The sequence below is a fragment of the Penicillium brevicompactum genome (genome assembly GCF_028827555.1).
Source record: "Penicillium brevicompactum strain IBT 35665 chromosome Unknown utg000002l_segment0_segment0, whole genome shotgun sequence".
In the NCBI taxonomy this organism is placed as follows: domain Eukaryota; kingdom Fungi; phylum Ascomycota; class Eurotiomycetes; order Eurotiales; family Aspergillaceae; genus Penicillium; species Penicillium brevicompactum.
The window spans coordinates 2413319-2431850 of record NW_026623205.1 but is presented as its reverse complement, the minus strand read 5'-3'; the positions used below and the strand labels follow the sequence as shown (position 1 = coordinate 2431850).

General features: G+C 49.2%; 1 protein-coding gene across 1 annotated transcript; it reads left to right on the top strand.

Annotated features, from left to right (window-relative positions):
- Positions 1-3738: 3738 nt before the first annotated feature.
- N7506_003583 (uncharacterized protein) lies at positions 3739-18063 on the top strand (the record flags this gene model as incomplete). The annotated part of the gene is made up of 1 exon (XM_056952878.1): positions 3739-18063. The coding sequence occupies one exon, from the start codon at positions 3739-3741 to the stop codon at positions 18061-18063; it is 14325 nt and encodes a 4774-aa protein (XP_056814570.1).
- Between the last annotated feature and the right edge of the window lie 469 nt (positions 18064-18532).

The following is an 18532-nucleotide window of genomic DNA, read 5'->3' as shown; positions in this document are numbered from 1 at the left end:
AAGTTGAGGATCACGAAGAACAAACCAACAAGTCACGGGCAGCGACCACAAGTGATGAGGGCCAACAGAGGATGTCATATGAAGAATTGGGCAGCGGCAGGAGACACATATCTGGAGAAAGATGACACTGCTATGAAAAGGGATTTTCATGGGGCTCTGTGACCTCGGTGCAGAGCACCTAATGACGTGTATTGCTTGTTCCGAAGCAATTGGCAATCATAGAGAGCCAAGCAACCTTGGAAGCATATGCATCGATCGCTCATGCGCATTAAAGACGGAGCGACTATTTCGCAGTCCCTATAAGTCCATCTTACAGAAAAACAGGCTGGATCTGTCATAGCTTTCGGGCAAGTAAGAGTCGAGGTACATAGGGTCTCGAAGAAAAGGTTGATCAAGTAACCTCTCTCATCATCGACGGGTATGGCGACAGCCAGATGATATGAAGGACAGTCAGCCCTGGAGGGACTCAGGGAGAAATTTGTTCTTCCAAAAAGTAACTAAAGATAGGATGTTTGGGGGAGGGAGCAATGCCATTGAATCCGGGGTTATTCACTCTTTCTTCCATCTTGGTAATGTTGGCATTTAAGTCCGACCAGGATATAGATCCAGCGATCCTGACAAGGGGTTCATGGATCCGCCTCCACATTGAAAAGACACTCAGTTTGTTATGTTTGCACTTGTACAGATAAAACCGGTGTGATCTGGCAGAACTGTCGTGGTGCCTGTCTCAGATGATTTATGAAGCCCTAGAGGTGGCGTCAGAATACATTGGCGAAATCATGATCTAATTTCAACCTCTCAGGCCTATCCATGTATGTGAATCATAACAGCTCTACTGGACCAATTAGATCTACTACATAACATAGGTCTAGGAATGCAAACAACAAGCCCGCTGCCATAACTGCAAAAGTTTCCGTTGGGTCAGGTGACAGCCCCACAATTCTAGAAGTACTTATGCCGATGACTTTATGATATCGCGTCGTGTTTAAAGGAAGGTAAAACTTCACAACTGATCTGTAGGCTTCGAAATATGGTTTGAAAACATATCTGAGCTTTGAAGGCAATGCGTGCCCTGGTCGCAATGTGGCATTGTGGGGATATTGGTGAAGATACTCGTGAAATTGTGGGGCTATCACGTGACATGATGGAAACTTTTGCGGTGCTACTGATCCGCAGACAACACTATGTAAGATAGAGCCTCCGAAGTATCCATGGATTCCACCCCGGATAATTCAATATTAGACCCACCTGGGCACTTCTCAAAACCCCCTGACAGAAATCCATGGGATTGAACTCGATATAATCCACAGTATACCACTCTCTATCTAGACATCTAATGATATCAGCCACCTTGGACGGTATGCTGTACAAAAAAAAAGAAAGGAAGAGAGCAAAAAAGACAACGAGAAAGACATCAAAGTCTCCAAGGTTCCAAGCTTATTACATAAAGGTCAGTCAGATTACAACCTTGGAAAGTGAATTCCAAAATACTCATCAAAATCCAGTGTACACTACTATGATACTACTACGGAGTATCCCAAAAGTAAAAATTGGGTCTATTGTGTGTGTTGGATTAAGTAAATGTGTGAGGCCTAAAAAGAGCCACCGGGACCATTCTTGTCATTGTGGATATGTAATGACTGCTTCAAGCCGTAAGATTCCAACCCATGGAGCATCTGCGCTGAACGCGAACACGCTCTACTTCAGCCTCATGGGAGGTCAGATGTTCAGCAGAGATTTCAATGCAGAGATTTCAAAGACAAGACCAGGCCTTCCTCCGCTGTTCTCTTCTGACTCGGCCGCCACCTGGGCACCTGGGCAGACGCCCTGAACTGATTTGGGACGGCCTTGGACCTCATGCAATCGTCAAACTCGCCAAAAATATCATCTCAATATTTGGGGGCCATATCAAATTTTCTAGCGTAATTCGCAGCCTTTATGCTGACATCCATCGGGGACTCCGTCGGCATTGTCTGTAATGGGAAGGACCTCTTGACTTGATGTGGGCGATTCCGCTGGTATGCAACATGGACAATTGGTGAGTAGTTTCTCCGCACGCCGACGCTTGGCTTATGTGGCTACCACGAATCGAAAGGTAAATTATATTACAGGAAGCCACTTCTTCACCAGTCAGGTACAGTAAAATAGGCTATACGAGGATTGTTCCGCCCGTACGTCCGCAATTTAACGACTTGTATTGTTGTTTGGAATATGACAAGCGACCTGAATTGCATTTCAAGGAGTGTTGGACTACTGTCCCGGTGGGCCGGCTACTGGAGGTCTGACCATATTCCGCATTGGGAAATCTGCCTCATAGGACACTCAAATATGCCCGAGCTTGTGGCATTTCTCCAGACGCCAATTGGGCTAGATGCGATCAAAATTTCCGTGCCACGTTTCGCCCCCAATGCATCGTTAATCCACAATTTTACGGTGTAAGAGACATTTAATCTACGGTATCGGCGTGCGTACTGTTCGAGGAACGGTGTATGCAATGAGCTCGTGTGGGCATGTATGAACAGGTTGGTATCTGTGTAATTACCAACAAAAGTTCTCTATATACTCCGAACGGAGTACGCCGTACAGTATTGGACGCCAGTGTAGGTAATTTATCTTACAGACAACCCCGACAGTGTGGTTTGGCCCATAATGTATGATGTGCGTATGTATGGTAATACTGAATTTCAGTCTGACCTCAGACGGTATGGGATACCAAGTTTATTACGGTGTACATAAAATACCATACATCAAAATTTTTAGGTTAGGCTGAAAGCCTTGGAACGATGGCCCGTACCGTAGCTAGCCGCAGCTAGTAATCTTAGTTCTGCATCAAACTGAACTAGGACGCTAGTGCTGATCGCTTAGACTTGGCTTGCGTGGATTATATTGCTAAAGTTGCAACGTAATAGTGTCATTCCATCAGCAATGGCGGGCTAGATCATGTCCCCATCGCGCAATCTCCCGGATTGTATCAGCCACGAGTGAGACGGGCCTCAGCCGTCTCCGAACAAAAGAGACAGAATTCGAGTGGCCAAAATAGAAGATTTATACGAGCTGCGGGAACATCACGCCCGGGTTAGCTTGGCTAATCAAAGTACAGGAAATTACCGTGTGCAAATAGGCTGTGTGATGAGGGCCAGAAGCCGGGGGTTGACAATTTGACTCGAGAATCAATTTGCAAACAGTACTCCGTACGGAGTACGATTGGGACAATATTAGGCATTTCGTACTTCTTTGAACTGGCAGGAAAGTGGATCGTGGTTTCTCTTGGCTATGCAACTGCAAAAACGCCTGCGTGCTGATTTTGCCGGTGGTTAGTACTACTATAAGCACGACTAGAGTCAAAGTGGAATTTGATGTAGGGATACAGGACGATCTGTAGTAATGGAGAGGCCTAAATGCTGACTGGAAACATCGCAAATTGCAGATAGAGTGGGGTTTAGCTGAAGACAATGGTGTAGCCTGTCTCAACACAATATGTATGTGTTTCTTAGATTCTCCGGTTGAAAAACAGTGTTCAAGTAGGTTGCATATAATCACTCGGGTGGAATCCTTCTGCTTTCGATAGAAGTAGTTCAAAAGGATTTCACTTGATAGGTCTTCAAGTGCTGGAGAATCCGCCTAAGAAGGTTAAAATACGTGAAAATGTCAGCATCGATGGCTTTAACAGATGGTACCTCAATCTTCAGTAGTGTATGCCTACCACCAGCTAATGATTGATTAGACAATGACATGAGAATGGCTGAGCACAATGTGCCTTCAGCTACACCGGAAGAGAGAGCTTTGAGGCCAAGACTCATTGTTCTGAGTGCCGAAAGCGAACTTGATTGCAGAAACCTGGCTCAGAGGATTGAAAATCATGTCATTGAGCGGCGTGAACTGGTGCATGCCGACGCTCTGCTCGATGAATTGTCTAGGAGACTGAGCCAAATGCCTGTCTTCGAATACCGAGTGGCATTCTTGGCATATGCCTTGGACGATTTGGTAGAACGGCTCCAGAATTTGGAGCAAACACCCATACTCCCACGATGCAAAAAGAATGGTGCTGGTTTAGCCTTCGTCTTCAGCGGCCAAGGTGGACAGCATCCACAGATGAGCCAGGAATTGCTCGATGTATGCCCTGTGTACGCGAAGTCAATTGCTCGTGCCTCCAAATTCCTGAAGACAATCGGCTGTCCGTGGGACATGCTGACCGAAATCACGAAGCACCCTGAGATCTCCCAAATCGACGAGCCAGAGTTCTCATACCCCACAACTATAGCGGTGCAAATCGCCCTCGTTGACACCTTTGCCGAGCTCGGATTACATCCGGCGTTTGTTTTGGGACATTCGAGTGGAGAGCTGGCAGCTGCGTACAGCGCAAAAGCATTGTCGTTCGAGGATGCGTTGACTGTAGCATATCATACGGGCCGTTTGACTAGCGAGATGAAGAGAAAAAGGAGAGAGCTCCCCAGTGGTATGCTGGCGGTTGGGGCTTCCTTTGATGTGGTCAATACTCTGCTGCAAACAGCCACCAAATCAGCCACGACTGGGAAGATCAAAATAGCTTGTATCAACAGTCCCAAAAGTGTCACGGTCTCTGGCGACGATACTGCGATTCTAGACCTGCAGCGGAAACTGGAGGCCAGAGGAATTTTCAACCAAAATTTGCACACAGGCGGTGCTGCATATCATTCGCATCTAATGACACAGATCGCAACGGAGCTTTCACAAAAGTTGGAAGGCATCAGGGGAGGTCAGACCGATGCCTCTATCACTATGATTTCCTCCTTGACTGGGGAAGAGACGGGAGAAACAATGTTGGGAAAGGACTACTGGGTGGAGAACCTGATCTCCCCTGTCCAATTCATGGATGCAACCAAAACTCTGTGTCGAGAAATTCCCGGTTCAGCTCGAATTGATATGTTACTGGAGCTCGGGCCTCATTCTCAGCTCGACAAACCCATCAAACAGACACTCCATCAACTTTTCGACGAAAGTGACCCTGAGATAACATGTACCGGAGTTTTAAAACGAGGATTCGATGCCGAGGCCTGTTTGCTCGACGCTTTGAGAAGTCTGTTTCTGGAGGGAGTTTCCGTTAGCCCCCAGCTGGCGATTCCCGCAACCGATGCGCGGCCCCTCCCAGCTCTACCCGACTACTTGTTCGATGCCTCAAACACTTCTGCCCAGCATGTGGGGATCGCAGCAACTGACGAGGAGGTGAGCCGGGTTTCCCAAAATTCATGGAAGCCCGCGCGTTTACAACCTGACCGCAAAGGGCGGGTGATGAGCCGTCTTCTGACGGGGCAATTGAAGGGGCAAGCACCCAAAACCGACACTGAGAGGATTCTTCACCGCATCATGTGCAATGTCTTTGATCTGAATGACGAGGCGGTGGATATCGAAAGCAACTTTTTCAGTCTCGGCGGTGATTCTGTTTTGGCAGTGGAGGTCTCTTCGGCGGCGAGGCAGGAAGGATTGCTTCTTCCTGTGTCAGAAATCCTTCGTCATCCCAGACTAACCGACATGTCACGGGTAGCCGAAGCGTTTGTCAACGAAGACGATATCACAATCGACCCATTTTCACTGGTTGATGTCGACGCGTCGGAGCTTCTGGCAGAAATTACTCGCGACTGGGCGGTGAAGGCATCTGAAGTCGAAGACGTGTATCCTTGCACGCCATTGCAGGAAGGTCTTATGGTCATTACCCAGACCGCCCCTCGCACATATACCTACCAAAATGTCTACAGGTTATCGCCAACGGTCGACGTGGGGAGATTTTGCAGGGCGTGGGAAAACACCGTGAAGAATACCGCCATTCTTCGGACGACCCTCATTCCAACCCAATCTGCAGGAACTTGTCAAGTTGTAACGACACGAGAAATAGAGTGGCAATTTCCAACTGATCTTCAGAAATATCTCAGCTCCGACTTGGAGAAGGGTGTTGTGTATGGAGGACCTCTTGCGAGGTATGCTCTGTTCAAAGGCGCCGATGGAGCGACGCGTTTCATCTGGACGGCACACCACAGCTTGTATGACGGGTGGTCTCGACCCTTAATCTGGCAAACAGTTCAACGCCATTATGATTCTGACGATGACCTCGTTCTGGGCTCTCTGCCTGATGTGCCTTTCAACCGCTTCATTCGTCATATCCAGACCGCGGACGGAGTATTGGTGGATGAGTTTTGGAAGCAAAAGCTGTCAGGCTCTACGCCGTCAAGATTTCCGCAAAAGTTCCCTATGGACTCCCAGCCGCAGGTGAACGAGACTTTTGTTCGTCAATGCCAAGCCTCCAGTCGAGATGGAAGTGGAGTCACCCGCTCCACGCTAATTCAGGCAGCCTGGGCGATCTTGATGAATGAATACCATGAGGGCTGCAACGACGTCATCTATGGGTTAACAACAAGTGGAAGAAATGCTAATGTTCCCGGAATTGGTGAGATGATGGCACCCACGATCACTACCGTGCCGTTCCGCGTGCGGATTGATCCCGATGAGTCTGTGGATACATTCCTTCATAGAATTCAGATTCAGGCAATCGATATGATCCCGTTCGAACAGGCTGGATTGCAAAACATCTCCAAAATCAACCATGAATGCCGCCTCGCGTGTGACTTCCAACATCTTCTCGTTATTCAACCAGAACAAAGAAACAGCAATGAAGAGGTCCTGCCTGGAGTTGCATCGATGCAAGCTACTGAAATTCATGGCTATCCATTGACTGTGCAGTGCATCATCGGTGCCGAAAATGTCAAAATTCAAATTGAATTTGATAATTCTCTAATCACCACATTCCAGGTGGAGCACATCTGCGCCCAGTTTGAAACTGTGTTGGCTCAGCTCTGTAAGGATGGATCGCGTTCAGTTGGAGAAATCCACGCCATCAGCGAGCTTGATATGAAGCAGCTTCTGGATTGGAATCGGGAGTTCCCTCGGGTAGAAACTCGAACCGTGACTGCCCTAGTCGAGGCTCAAGTGCGCGAACAGCCACATGCCCCGGCAATATGTTCTTGGGATGGGGATTTCACATACGAGGAGCTCGATAAACTGTCGACCCGTCTCGCCCATCACCTGATCGGTTTAGGAATCGGACCGGAAGACTTTGTGCCATACTGCTTTCCCAAATCGGCCATGACCATTGTCGCCATGGTGGCAATCATGAAGGCTGGAGGTGCCGGTGTGCCTTTAGATCCCGAGTATCCTCCCGAGAGAACCATGAGCATTGTTTCCGATGCAGGCGCAACAGTTGTCATCACGACTCCTGACCTAAGCATCAAATTCAAAGGCAATGGGCCCCAAGTCGTGTCTCTGAGCGAAGACTTTCTTAGTAGCCTGACTCAGGAAGATTCTATCGTGCCCCATCGAGCTCAGTCGTGGAACTCACTCTACATTCCTTTCACATCGGGAAGTTCGGGCAAGTCGAAGGCGATTGTTGTTGAGCACAGCATGTTTGCCTCCAGTGCACTTGCTCACGCCAAGCTTCTCGGCCTTGGAGCACACTCGAGAGTCTTCCAATTTGCCGCTTATACATTTGACGTGAATTTTGCCGACATTTTCACTTCATTGATTCAAGGATCCTGCATTTGCATTCCATCAGACTTCGAAAGATTGAACGACATCACCGGAGCAATCAATCGAATGGTGGCAAATTCTGCCGTTCTCACGCCAACTGTCGCCGCAATGTTCACACCTGACCAAGTTCCAACTTTGAAGACGCTTATACTCGGAGGAGAGCCATTGACGCGTGAGAACGTCCAAGTTTGGGCAGATCGTGTCAGTCTTTTTACCACATATGGACCGGCCGAGTGCTGTGTTTACTGCACAGCATTGCCTCTTCAGTCACCCGAAGATGATCCAGCTGTGCTAGGCCATGCTCTTGGATCGCTCAACTGGGTGGTCAACCCCTCTGATCACAACAAGCTTAGTCCCGTTGGCTGCGTCGGAGAGCTAGTGGTTCAAGGTCCCATAGTTTCTCGCGGCTACCTCAATGACCATGAAAAGACCGAAGCCGCATACATCTCGAACCCAGCCTGGCTACCCATTGGGTGTGCGGAAAAGCATCAGAGGGTATACAAGACCGGAGATCTTGTGAGATACAATGCAGATGGCACTACAAGCTTCATTGGACGCAAAGACACACAAGTCAAGGTTCATGGACAACGTGTTGAACTTGAAGAGATCGAATCCCATCTTTCCCACATTCCAGAAATCAAGCATGCGCTCATGGTAGTTCCAGGATCTGGGCTCTACTCCGGACGACTTGTTTGCGTCTTGTCGCTTCATGGGGCAATGCAAACCACTTCAAGCAGAATCTCGGATGAGATTGAACTAATCGATGGGCCCTGGAAGGCCGCTGCCGTTGAACTTGTTGCTCGAACTCGCAACGCCTTAGAGCAGAAGCTACCTCGATACATGATTCCGGCGGCCTGGGCAGTTGTGAAAAAAATTCCTATGAATGCCTCCCGTAAATTGGACCGAAAGCTTCTGAAGTTCTGGCTCGAGGCAATTGATGAAAGTACATACCGTTCCATTGCCGATGTGTCAAATATCAAAGCTACCAAACAGCCAGCAACGCCCTTGGAGAAAGCAATTTGCGACACAATCAGCATTGTTCTCGCCTTGCCGGTCGATTCAATTGGGCTGGAACACAGCTTTTTGGGACTGGGTGGAGATTCCATTTCGGCGATGCAACTGATGTCGCGTCTTCGCACCACTCACAACGTGCGGCTCAGTGTGCAGGACATTCTCCGTTATCGCACAGTAGAGGCTTTGGTCTCGCATGCACATACATCTCAGGACATGGAGGACGATGCGCTGGTTTTTGAAGATATTACCGGCTGGTTTGACCTCACTCCGATTCAAAAGATGTTCTTCCAGAAGCAGCCAAATGGTCAGAACCATTTCAATCAAAGCTTTGCGCTCAAAATCGCTCGCAAAAACAGCCCAGACCCAGAAGACGGGCAAAAAGACATTGTTCCATGGAGCGCGCTCGAGCAAGCATTGCGGACTTTGATTGAACGACACCCCATGTTGCGCTGTCGCTACAGTAAAAATCAGAAGGACGGCATGTGGCGGCAGAGAATCACCACGGATGCAGCGGAGTCATTGCTTCTAATTCCCTCACAGAGGCTCAGCTATCATGACCTGGCAGGCACATTCCGCGGCCTGCAAACTCAGCTGAATGCAGAGAAGGGACCTTTGGTTGCAGGAATGATGTGTCATGTTGACGCAGACCAATACCTCTTCCTGACAATACATCATTTGGTAATTGATCTCGTATCGTGGCGTGTCATACTGGAGGAGCTGGAGGAACTGCTACTACATGGAGCGATTCACTCAGAGCCCGGCATCAGCTACGCGAACTGGGCCAAACTCCAGACCCAATATGCTCAAAGTAACCTCTCGCCCGAAGACGTACTGCAAGCAGATGCTCTGAGTCCTGACTTCGAATATTGGGGAATGGCGAAGCAGCCCAACATCGTGGCCGATGCCATTGAGACATCGTTTGTGCTCGACAATGAACGAACTAGCCTGCTCCTAGGAGAGAGCCAAGAGGCACTTGGCACTCAACCTGTCGAAGTGATGGTAGCAGCCCTTGTTCACTCATTCCACACGGTTTTCCAAGATCGGCAGATTCCAGCAGTTTTCATGGAGGGCCACGGTCGCGAGTCTTGGAGCCCAGCAATTGACATCACGCGCACAGTGGGATGGTTCACTACAATGTATCCGGTCAGCGTGGAAATTGAAAACAGCGGCGACTGGTTCCAGACTGTGAAAAAGACGAAAGATGCTCGTCGACGCTTGGCTCACAACGGGTGGTCGTACTTCACAGCCAGGCACCTCAATCCCGAAGCATCACAGCTTGTTGAAACCTCCGACATGGAAATCCTGTTCAATTACCTTGGATTGTACCAGCAATTTCAGAGGCCGGACTCTTTGTTCCAACCGTCCGGCATAGCCGGACAAGCTCTTCAGGATTTCAGCCCCACAATGGAACGCTATGCGCTGTTTGAGATCTCGGCAGCTGTTGATAATGGGTGTTTGCAATTCACATTTGCGGTTAACAAATCTATGCAACATCAGTCCGACATCCAGCGTTGGGTGAAAGAATGCCACCGCGTTTTAGCGGATGGCATTGATCAATTGACCGAGCACCCCCACGTCGCAACTGTTGGTGACTTCAATACAATGCTGGAGACAGCTTCTGGAATTCGCAGACTAACAGAAGAGATCCTGCCTGCCGTCAACATCTCGGATATTGGGCAGGTGGAAAGAGTTTCTTCCTGCTCATCCATGCAACTTGGCATCTTGCTCGGCCAAATGAAATCACCTGGTGCCTATCAATTCTATACTATCCAGGAAGCTGAATGGAGAGGTGATTCCGAGATTGATGCCTCAATGCTATTGAAGGCATGGCAAGAGGTTGTGGACCGACATGCTGCTTTGAGGACGATTTTCATCCGCGAAAGTGACTCCGATACCCTATGGGGACAACTTGTCCTGAAACAGACTCGAGCGTCTGTTTATGAAATCACATGTTCCAATGAAGATCCGATCTCGACTTTAAGACATACCAAACCAATGAGAACCATAGAAGGAGTCCCGCATCACCAACTCACATTTTGCTGTGGTACTGACGGCCGGCGATTCTTCAAGCTTGAACTTAGCCATGCACTGGTTGATGGTACCTCCACGCAGATCATCCTCAAGGACATCAAACTTGCTTTCGAAGGGCAACTTTGCCAAATTGCGCCCCCGCTCAGTTACTGTGACTACGTGACTTTTCTTCAACAGCAACGGAAACGTACGTCGCTAGAATATTGGAAATCGTATTTGCAAGACGTCCAACCATGTCACTTCCCACTTCTTGATGATGGTCGACCCCAAATTCACCAGTGGGAGACGATAGTGATGGAAGTGCCGAATGTCACCGAAGCTGTTGTCCGCCAATTCTCCAATGACTACGGCCTCACATTTGCCAATGTTGTGCAAGTTGCCTGGGCAATTGTTCTGCGAACGTTCACAAATACTGACTGTGTCACTTACGGGTATCTGACGTCTGGGCGTGATGCTCCATTGGAAGGCATTGAAAATGCTGTGGGTGCCTTTATCAATATGTTGGTTTTAAAAGCAGATCTTTCCAAATCAACCACTGCGCTGGAGGTTCTCCAAAGGTGCCAAGATGACTACCTGCGATGTATACCTCACCAATACGTCTCACTTGGTGAAATCCAACACGCAATTGGAATGTCGGGCCAACCTCTTTCCAACCCTCTTTCCAACTCTCTTTCCAAACCTGTTTTCAACACTGCCATTTCCATACAAAAGCGAGCTTCCCTTTCTGGATCAGCGAAACTCTCACTGACTTCCGTCCATGAATATGACCCATCTGAGTTCGACATATCTGTGAACGTACTCTCAAGCGCTCGTCGGACAGAATTTCATCTGACCCACCAGACCTCCAGAATTTCGAGTGGACAAGCACTCAGCATTGCGAGTGTGTTCCGGACTGTCATTTCATCCATTTTAGCTGCCCCAGAAAAGCTAGTATCAGAGGTGAACGTGATGAGCGTGGAAAGCAAGCACCACATACAACGGTGGACTTCTCAAGTACCGCAGACGATCAATTCATGCATGCATCACGTCATATCCGAGCAAGCACGAAACACACCAGATGCCCCTGCTCTTCATTCCTGGGAAGGAGATTACACATATGCTGAATTAGAGAGTGCCTCGGATCTATTGGCACGATATTTGGCTATTTACGGCATAAAGCCTGATGATTGCATTCCGCTTTGCTTTGAGAAGTCTCTCTACACTGTAATTGCAGTGCTCGCTGTTCTCAAAACTGGTGGAGCCTTTGTGCTGCTTGATCCTAAGCATCCGGCTGATCGCACCAAAGGATTGTTGGAAAACTTCAATGCACGATTCATCATCGCCTCAGAGGGCACGCGGGAGTACTGTGAAACTTTGGTTGAAGAGGTGGTGACTTTGTCGCCGGCAACCCTTGCTATGTTGCCCAATGGCGATGACATTGAACTCCCAACATCATCTGTGGTGACTCCGCAGAACATCATGTATGTTCAATTTACTTCTGGCTCGAGCGGAGTACCGAAGGGTGTCGTCATTGAGCACTCAGCTGCCTGCTCCTCGGTTCATCACCACGGTTCAGTGATGGGATTTGGGCCAAAAACACGAACATTCCAGTTTTCTTCATACACCTTTGATGCTGTCATTCTCGAGATCTTCACAACGTTGTATCATGGTGGGTGCATTTGCATACCTTCCGATGATGATCGAATGAGCCGCATGACGGATTCCATGCGATTGATGAATGTCAACATGATGTTCACGACTCCCACTTTAGCTCAACTATTCAAACCAGAAGATGTCCCCATGTTGAAGACTCTCATGGTTGGTGGTGAACTCGTTGGGTCCAGCACCACCGACATCTGGCGAGACAAAGTGAATCTTATCGGCGCATATGGACCTGCGGAATGCACCATCTATTCCGCCTACAATCTGCTGAGCACTAACGACTTACGGCCAGAGGTGCTTGGATACCCCGTTGGCTCAGTGATCTGGCTTGTAGATCCCAACAACCATGATAAGTTGGTCCCTGTTGGCGCTTTGGGGGAGCTTCTGGTTCAAGGTCCCATCGTGGGTCGAGGCTATCTCCACGACGCACAACGCACAGAAGCAAGCTTTCTCTCGAACACCGCCTGGTTATCGGATTACGATGGCAGCAGTCAGCACCGCCTTTACAAGACTGGTGACCTTGGTCGTCAAAACTCGGATGGAACCATCACTATAGTTGGGCGGAAAGACACGCAGTTTAAGGTCAACGGACAGCGGATTGAGTTCACTGAGATTGAATACCACATCAAAGCTAATTTCCCTGGGGTCTTGCAAGTTGCTGCTGATGTGGTGACCCCAACACACCTTGGTGGGCGGCCATTGCTCTCGGTATTCATGAACCTGGGACAATCTGAGAGCCATGATGAGAATGCAATTGGCAGTCTTCTACCCATGACAGAAAGCGCTCGCGCTACGATGGTCGAGATTGAAAGTGTTTTGGCTAAAGCTTTGCCGCCGTATATGATCCCCCGACTGTGGCTTCCCATTTCCCAAATGCCTCTGTCAGCATCTGGAAAAACAGAGCGCAAGCTGCTAAGATCGTGGAGTGCTTCACTTTCAGAAGCGCAAGTCAATCAATATGCTCTGAGCAGTGGATCTAAAACAGAGCCCTCGACTGATATGGAACGCAGCCTCGCCCAGCTCTGGCAAAGAGTACTCAACATTTCCTCTGTCGGTCGAGGAGATAGCTTCTTCAGGCTCGGTGGTGACAGTATTTCTGCCATGCAGCTTGCCTCGGCGGCACATAAAGCCGGAGTTCAGCTGTCAGTCGCCGATATCTTCAACCATCCCAGCCTCCTTGAGATGGCAGCCAATCTGTCCACTGCACAAACACAGGAGACTATTGTTGAATCTGAAGCTGTGGTGCCTTTCGGTCTTTTAACGCCTGGCGTCAACCATTCCTTGTTTTTGAACTCCGCTGCCGAGAAGGCTGACATACGATTGGACTGGATTCAAGACATGTATCCATGCACGCCGCTCCAAGAGGGAATGATGGCGCTTACGACACGGGACCCAGGGTCATATGGCTGGCAAGATGTTCTCTCACTTCCAGCATCGATCAACCTGGATCGATTCCGTGCGGCATGGCAGGCTGTAGTCAACGAGCTCGAAATCATTCGCACGCGGCTAGTCGAGATGGATCATCACGGCACCTATCAAGTTGTCATTAAGCCGCAACATAGTTCCATCGAATGGAGATATGTCGACTCTCTGGAAGAGTACCTGATCCACGACAAGAAACTTCCGTTTAGCTACGGGACACCTCTATACAGACTTGCCATCGTACGCCAAGGGTCCAAAGTCTACTGTGTCTCCAGTGCGCATCATGCGATTCTGGATCGTTGGTCAATCTCCCTGATGATGGATCGCCTGAAATCTCACTACTTGTCGCAAAGCCTACCTCCCACGCCGCCGTTCCAAACGTTTATCAAATGGATGTGCTCTCTCGATCCAGAAGCCTCTGACCGATACTGGAAGTCGCGTTTTGAAGGGTCGTCTATTGTAGAATTCCCTCGCTTACTGGCAGGTCACCGTCCCCGCGCCACGGCAGTTGCAAAACACATTATCCCTAAGTCTGCTACCAGGGGTTCTGTCAACATCACTATCCCAACGCTCCTCAGAGCGGCATGGGCTTTTACCATTGGCCAGCATACCGGCGCAGATGATGTTGTGTTTGGAATGACTCAAACAGGTCGCAATGCCCCTGTGGCTGACATTACGGATATCGTGGCACCGCTCATCACCGTCGTACCTTTCAAGTCCGTGATAGGGAAGAACCTGTTGGTCTCTGAGCTTCTACAGAACATCCATCAGGATACTGTTGCCATGATTCCCCATGAGCATTCTGGTCTACAGCATATTGCGCAACTCAATTCACAGTGCCAGGCTGCGTCTAAATTCCAGAACCTACTTGTCATTCAGTCTCAGCAGCATCAACAAGACCAAGCGAAACTTCCGCTAGGTCTCGAACGTCTCGACGTGGTGGAAAACGATGTTTTATCCTACGGAATTATCCTGGTCTGTGACCTCATTGAGAGTGGAATCATGCTACAGGCCGCTTTTGATCCAAAGGTGGTATCCCATACAATGATTGAGACGTTGTTGGCTCAGTTTGGACATTTCTTCCAGCAACTGGATGATCCCAAGAACGCGTTCGTGTCACTAGAAGATCTTCGGTTGGTTGGTGAGCACGACTTGGGCCAACTGTCGGTTTGGAATCGTCCACGTAGCGCCGAGCGAGTCGACAAGCGCGCGCACGATTTGATACACGAACGCGCACTCGCACAGCCTGATTCTGTGGCTATTGACTCGGAAGATGGCCAATTCACTTATGGCCAACTGGATAATCTTTCAACCAAGCTCGCACATCATCTTCTAGAGTGTCACCAAGTTGGTGCCGAGAAAGTCATCCCTCTTTTCTTCCGCAAGTCTGCTTTGGCTATCGTTTCCATGCTCGCTGTCGCGAAAGCTGGAGGCGCCTTTGTTTTCCTAGATCCCGCCCATCCAATGGATCGTCTGATGTTCATCACTCGGCAAATAAAGGCGACCTTCATTCTCACGACCCCAGATCTGTCATCCGCGTGGGATTCGACAGCCTTGAAGTCACTTCCAATTACCAGGGACTTTGTGGAACAGCTTCCCACGCAACAACAACTACCTGTGACCAATGTGATGCCACACAATGTACTTTATGTCATCTTTACATCCGGGTCCACTGGAACTCCGAAGGGCTGTGTGGTCTCCCATGCATCTTTCCTCAGCGGTGCCGTTCAGCACGCCCGACAGAGCAGACTAAGTAGCGACGCTCGGGTCCTACAAATCGCACCTTACACGTTTGACGTGAGTATCCTGGAAACACTGACAGGTCTCATCTCTGGTGCCTGTATCTGTCTTCCGAGGCCATTGCATCAAAATATCCCTATTTCTCAGATTATCAATGATTTGAGTATCACATGGAGCTTCCTTACTCCTTCGGTCGCTCGAACAATCAGCCCCAAGGACTGCCCTACGCTTCAAACACTCATTCTCGGCGGAGAGTCACTGTCAAAGGTGGACATCGAGACATGGGCCGGACAGGTCCATCTTTGTAATGGATATGGGCCTAGTGAGTGTGCTGTCGCATGCACAGCCAATGTCAACATCACCGCGGATACCGATCCGGCGAATATCGGGAGTACGATGTGCTGCAATGCGTGGGTAGTGGACTCGGAGAATCCAGATCATCTTTTGCCGATCGGCGCTATTGGAGAACTTCTTATTCAAGGCCCTGTTGTTTGTCGAGGATATCTGAACGAGCCAGAGAAGACCGATGCCGTTTTTATCCAGCCGCCTGCATGGCTGGATCGTTTCGGTCCAGAATTCAGCTCAGAAAATCGATTGTACCTGACTGGAGACTTGGTCAGGTATAATGACGATGGTACTTTGCACTTTATTGGACGCAAAGACACACAGGTCAAACTCCGCGGTCAGCGAATTGAGCTGGGTGAGATTGAACATCATGCGTCTGCCTATCCATCCATCAGACATGTTGCAGTTGAACTACCAAAATCTGGTAAATACCGAGAAAGCCTGGTTGCTGTTCTCTCGTTACGTGGGAAAGCTGTTCCCTCATCTGATGAGCTAGGTGACGATCTTGTGCCCATTTCTGGCGAGCAGCTGGAAGCAGCGCGTCAATCCATCCTAGACATCCGGTCATACCTAACTCAACATCTACCACCCTACATGGTTCCTAGCTCTTTTGTGGTCCTCGAAGGTCTTCCACTGCTGAGTTCAGGCAAGATCAATCGCACCAAGATCAGAACGTGGCTGGGTGACATGAGTGCAGACATGCAGGAGCGGGTTTCGGCCCAGCTGGACACGTCGACGTCACACACTGCATCTCTCATCCCTGATGATCAAACAACTGCTCTTATCCTAAGCAAAAAGATCACGCAACTCATCGCGAAAGATGATGAGAAGTATTCGATGACCATCCGCGACCGGGATATCGCATTGGCCCGTGCGGGTCTGAACTCCATCAGTGCTGTTTCTCTTGCGGCTTTCATCAAGAAGGAATTTGATATCAGAGTGTCAATTGACAGCCTGCTAGAAGAGTCAATGACAGTATGCGATGTTGCTCGCATGATCGATTGTTCCGGACTTGATCCCACTGCTTCTGAAGCACCTTCCGCTCTTGATTTGTCTGCGGAAATAGAAAAAGCGCTTGCCTACTTTGATCAGAAGGCCACACCAGGTCTACTCCACATATCCCAGTCTCCGGAAACGCAAAGCATTGCGACAATCTTGTTGACTGGTGCTACTGGCTTCTTGGGCAGCCAAATCCTGAAACACCTACTGGAGCTGCCAGGGATCAAACGGGTCGTCACCCTTGTGCGTGCACCAGATATCAGCCAGGCCACTTCTAGGGTAATTGAGTCTGCTCAGAAAAGCAAATGGTGGCGCGATAGTTACTCATCGAAACTCGAGGTCTGGATCGGCGACTTATCACAGCCTGATCTGGGGCTAAAACCCGATCAATGGCGCTGTATCGAGGGCCAACCAGAGTCACCCTTTTCTGTCGACGCCATTGTTCATAATGGCGCCACCGTCCATTGGGGATATGACTATCAAGGTCTTGAGGCCGTCAACGTCACGAGCACCGTATCTCTCCTAGCCTCCCTCACCCGCTCGCCGCAACCACCACGTTTCACCTTCATTTCGGGAGGCCAGCTGTTCTTGGGTGATGAAAATGACAACTCCCAAGTGGAGGCATATGCCCAGATGATGAGAACGGCCGGTGGATATGCGCAGACCAAATACGTAGCCGAAGAGGCTGTGAAAGAGTTTGCTCGAAGATACACCACATCCATTGCATCCATTGTCAAGCCCGGATTGATTGTTGGAACCGCAGATTCTGGAGTCTCAAACACGGATGACTTTTTGTGGCGAGTTGTGGCGAGTGTGATTGAAACGGGAGCTTTCAATAGCACAGGACTAGATGGCATAATCCTTGTCTCTGGTGCCCATCAAGTTTCTACTGCCATTTTGGGAGATGTTCTCCATCCCAAGCCGCCCGGACATCGCGTGGAGACGACGATTCGATATGGTATCCCTGTCGGGGAGTTGTGGGAGATGTTGCGAGACGAGTTTGGGTATCAGCTTGAAGCAGCTGATGCCACAGAATGGCTGTCCCGGTTAAGAGCGCAAGTGGAGAGGAATGGTGAGAAGCACCCCTTGTGGCCAGTCTTCCATCTCTTAGAGGCCACTGGTGGGTCTTTGGGCGTTCCTTTGCCGGCCGATCTGCGGCAGGATGAGCACAATGATGAGGTGAAAGCTTCTCTTAGGAGAAGCATCGTCTACTTGAGGGAAATTGGGTATCTACCAAACGCCGATGCTACCGGTGATCATTCCTCAATGCAAAAGGACCTTGTTTTCGCCCGCGCCGGTGGAAGGTCCCGCACATAATGTTTGACTCCAGGGATCCAATCCCCATCATCTGTTGATATAGTTTCTTCTACCCAAATCATCCCAAAATCCTGAGGTCACGAAAAGCCCCAATATTTACTCTGATCTTGGATATGAATTGACATTTTTCGTTTGATCTTCTGTTACGAGGGGTTGAAATTTACTTCTTGAATGCCCTTGAGCCTTCTTCGAGCCCTCCGAGGGCTCTTTCTAGTCATCTTTCTGGTAAACTTTCAACCTTGGAAGGTTATTCACATGATTTCTAGCTAACTTCGGGACTTGACCTTGTTGAAAATAAATAAAGAGCCCTGGATTCTGGACGTGTTAGGCCTCTTAGTCCACGGGTGTAGTTAGAAAATTCAACCGACCTCATTATCCATGAATGTCGGGCAAGGTGTGCATAGATATATTGCCACGGCATAGGTAAGTTCTTAACGGTGGAAAATTTGTCCTAACTCAATTCCATGCA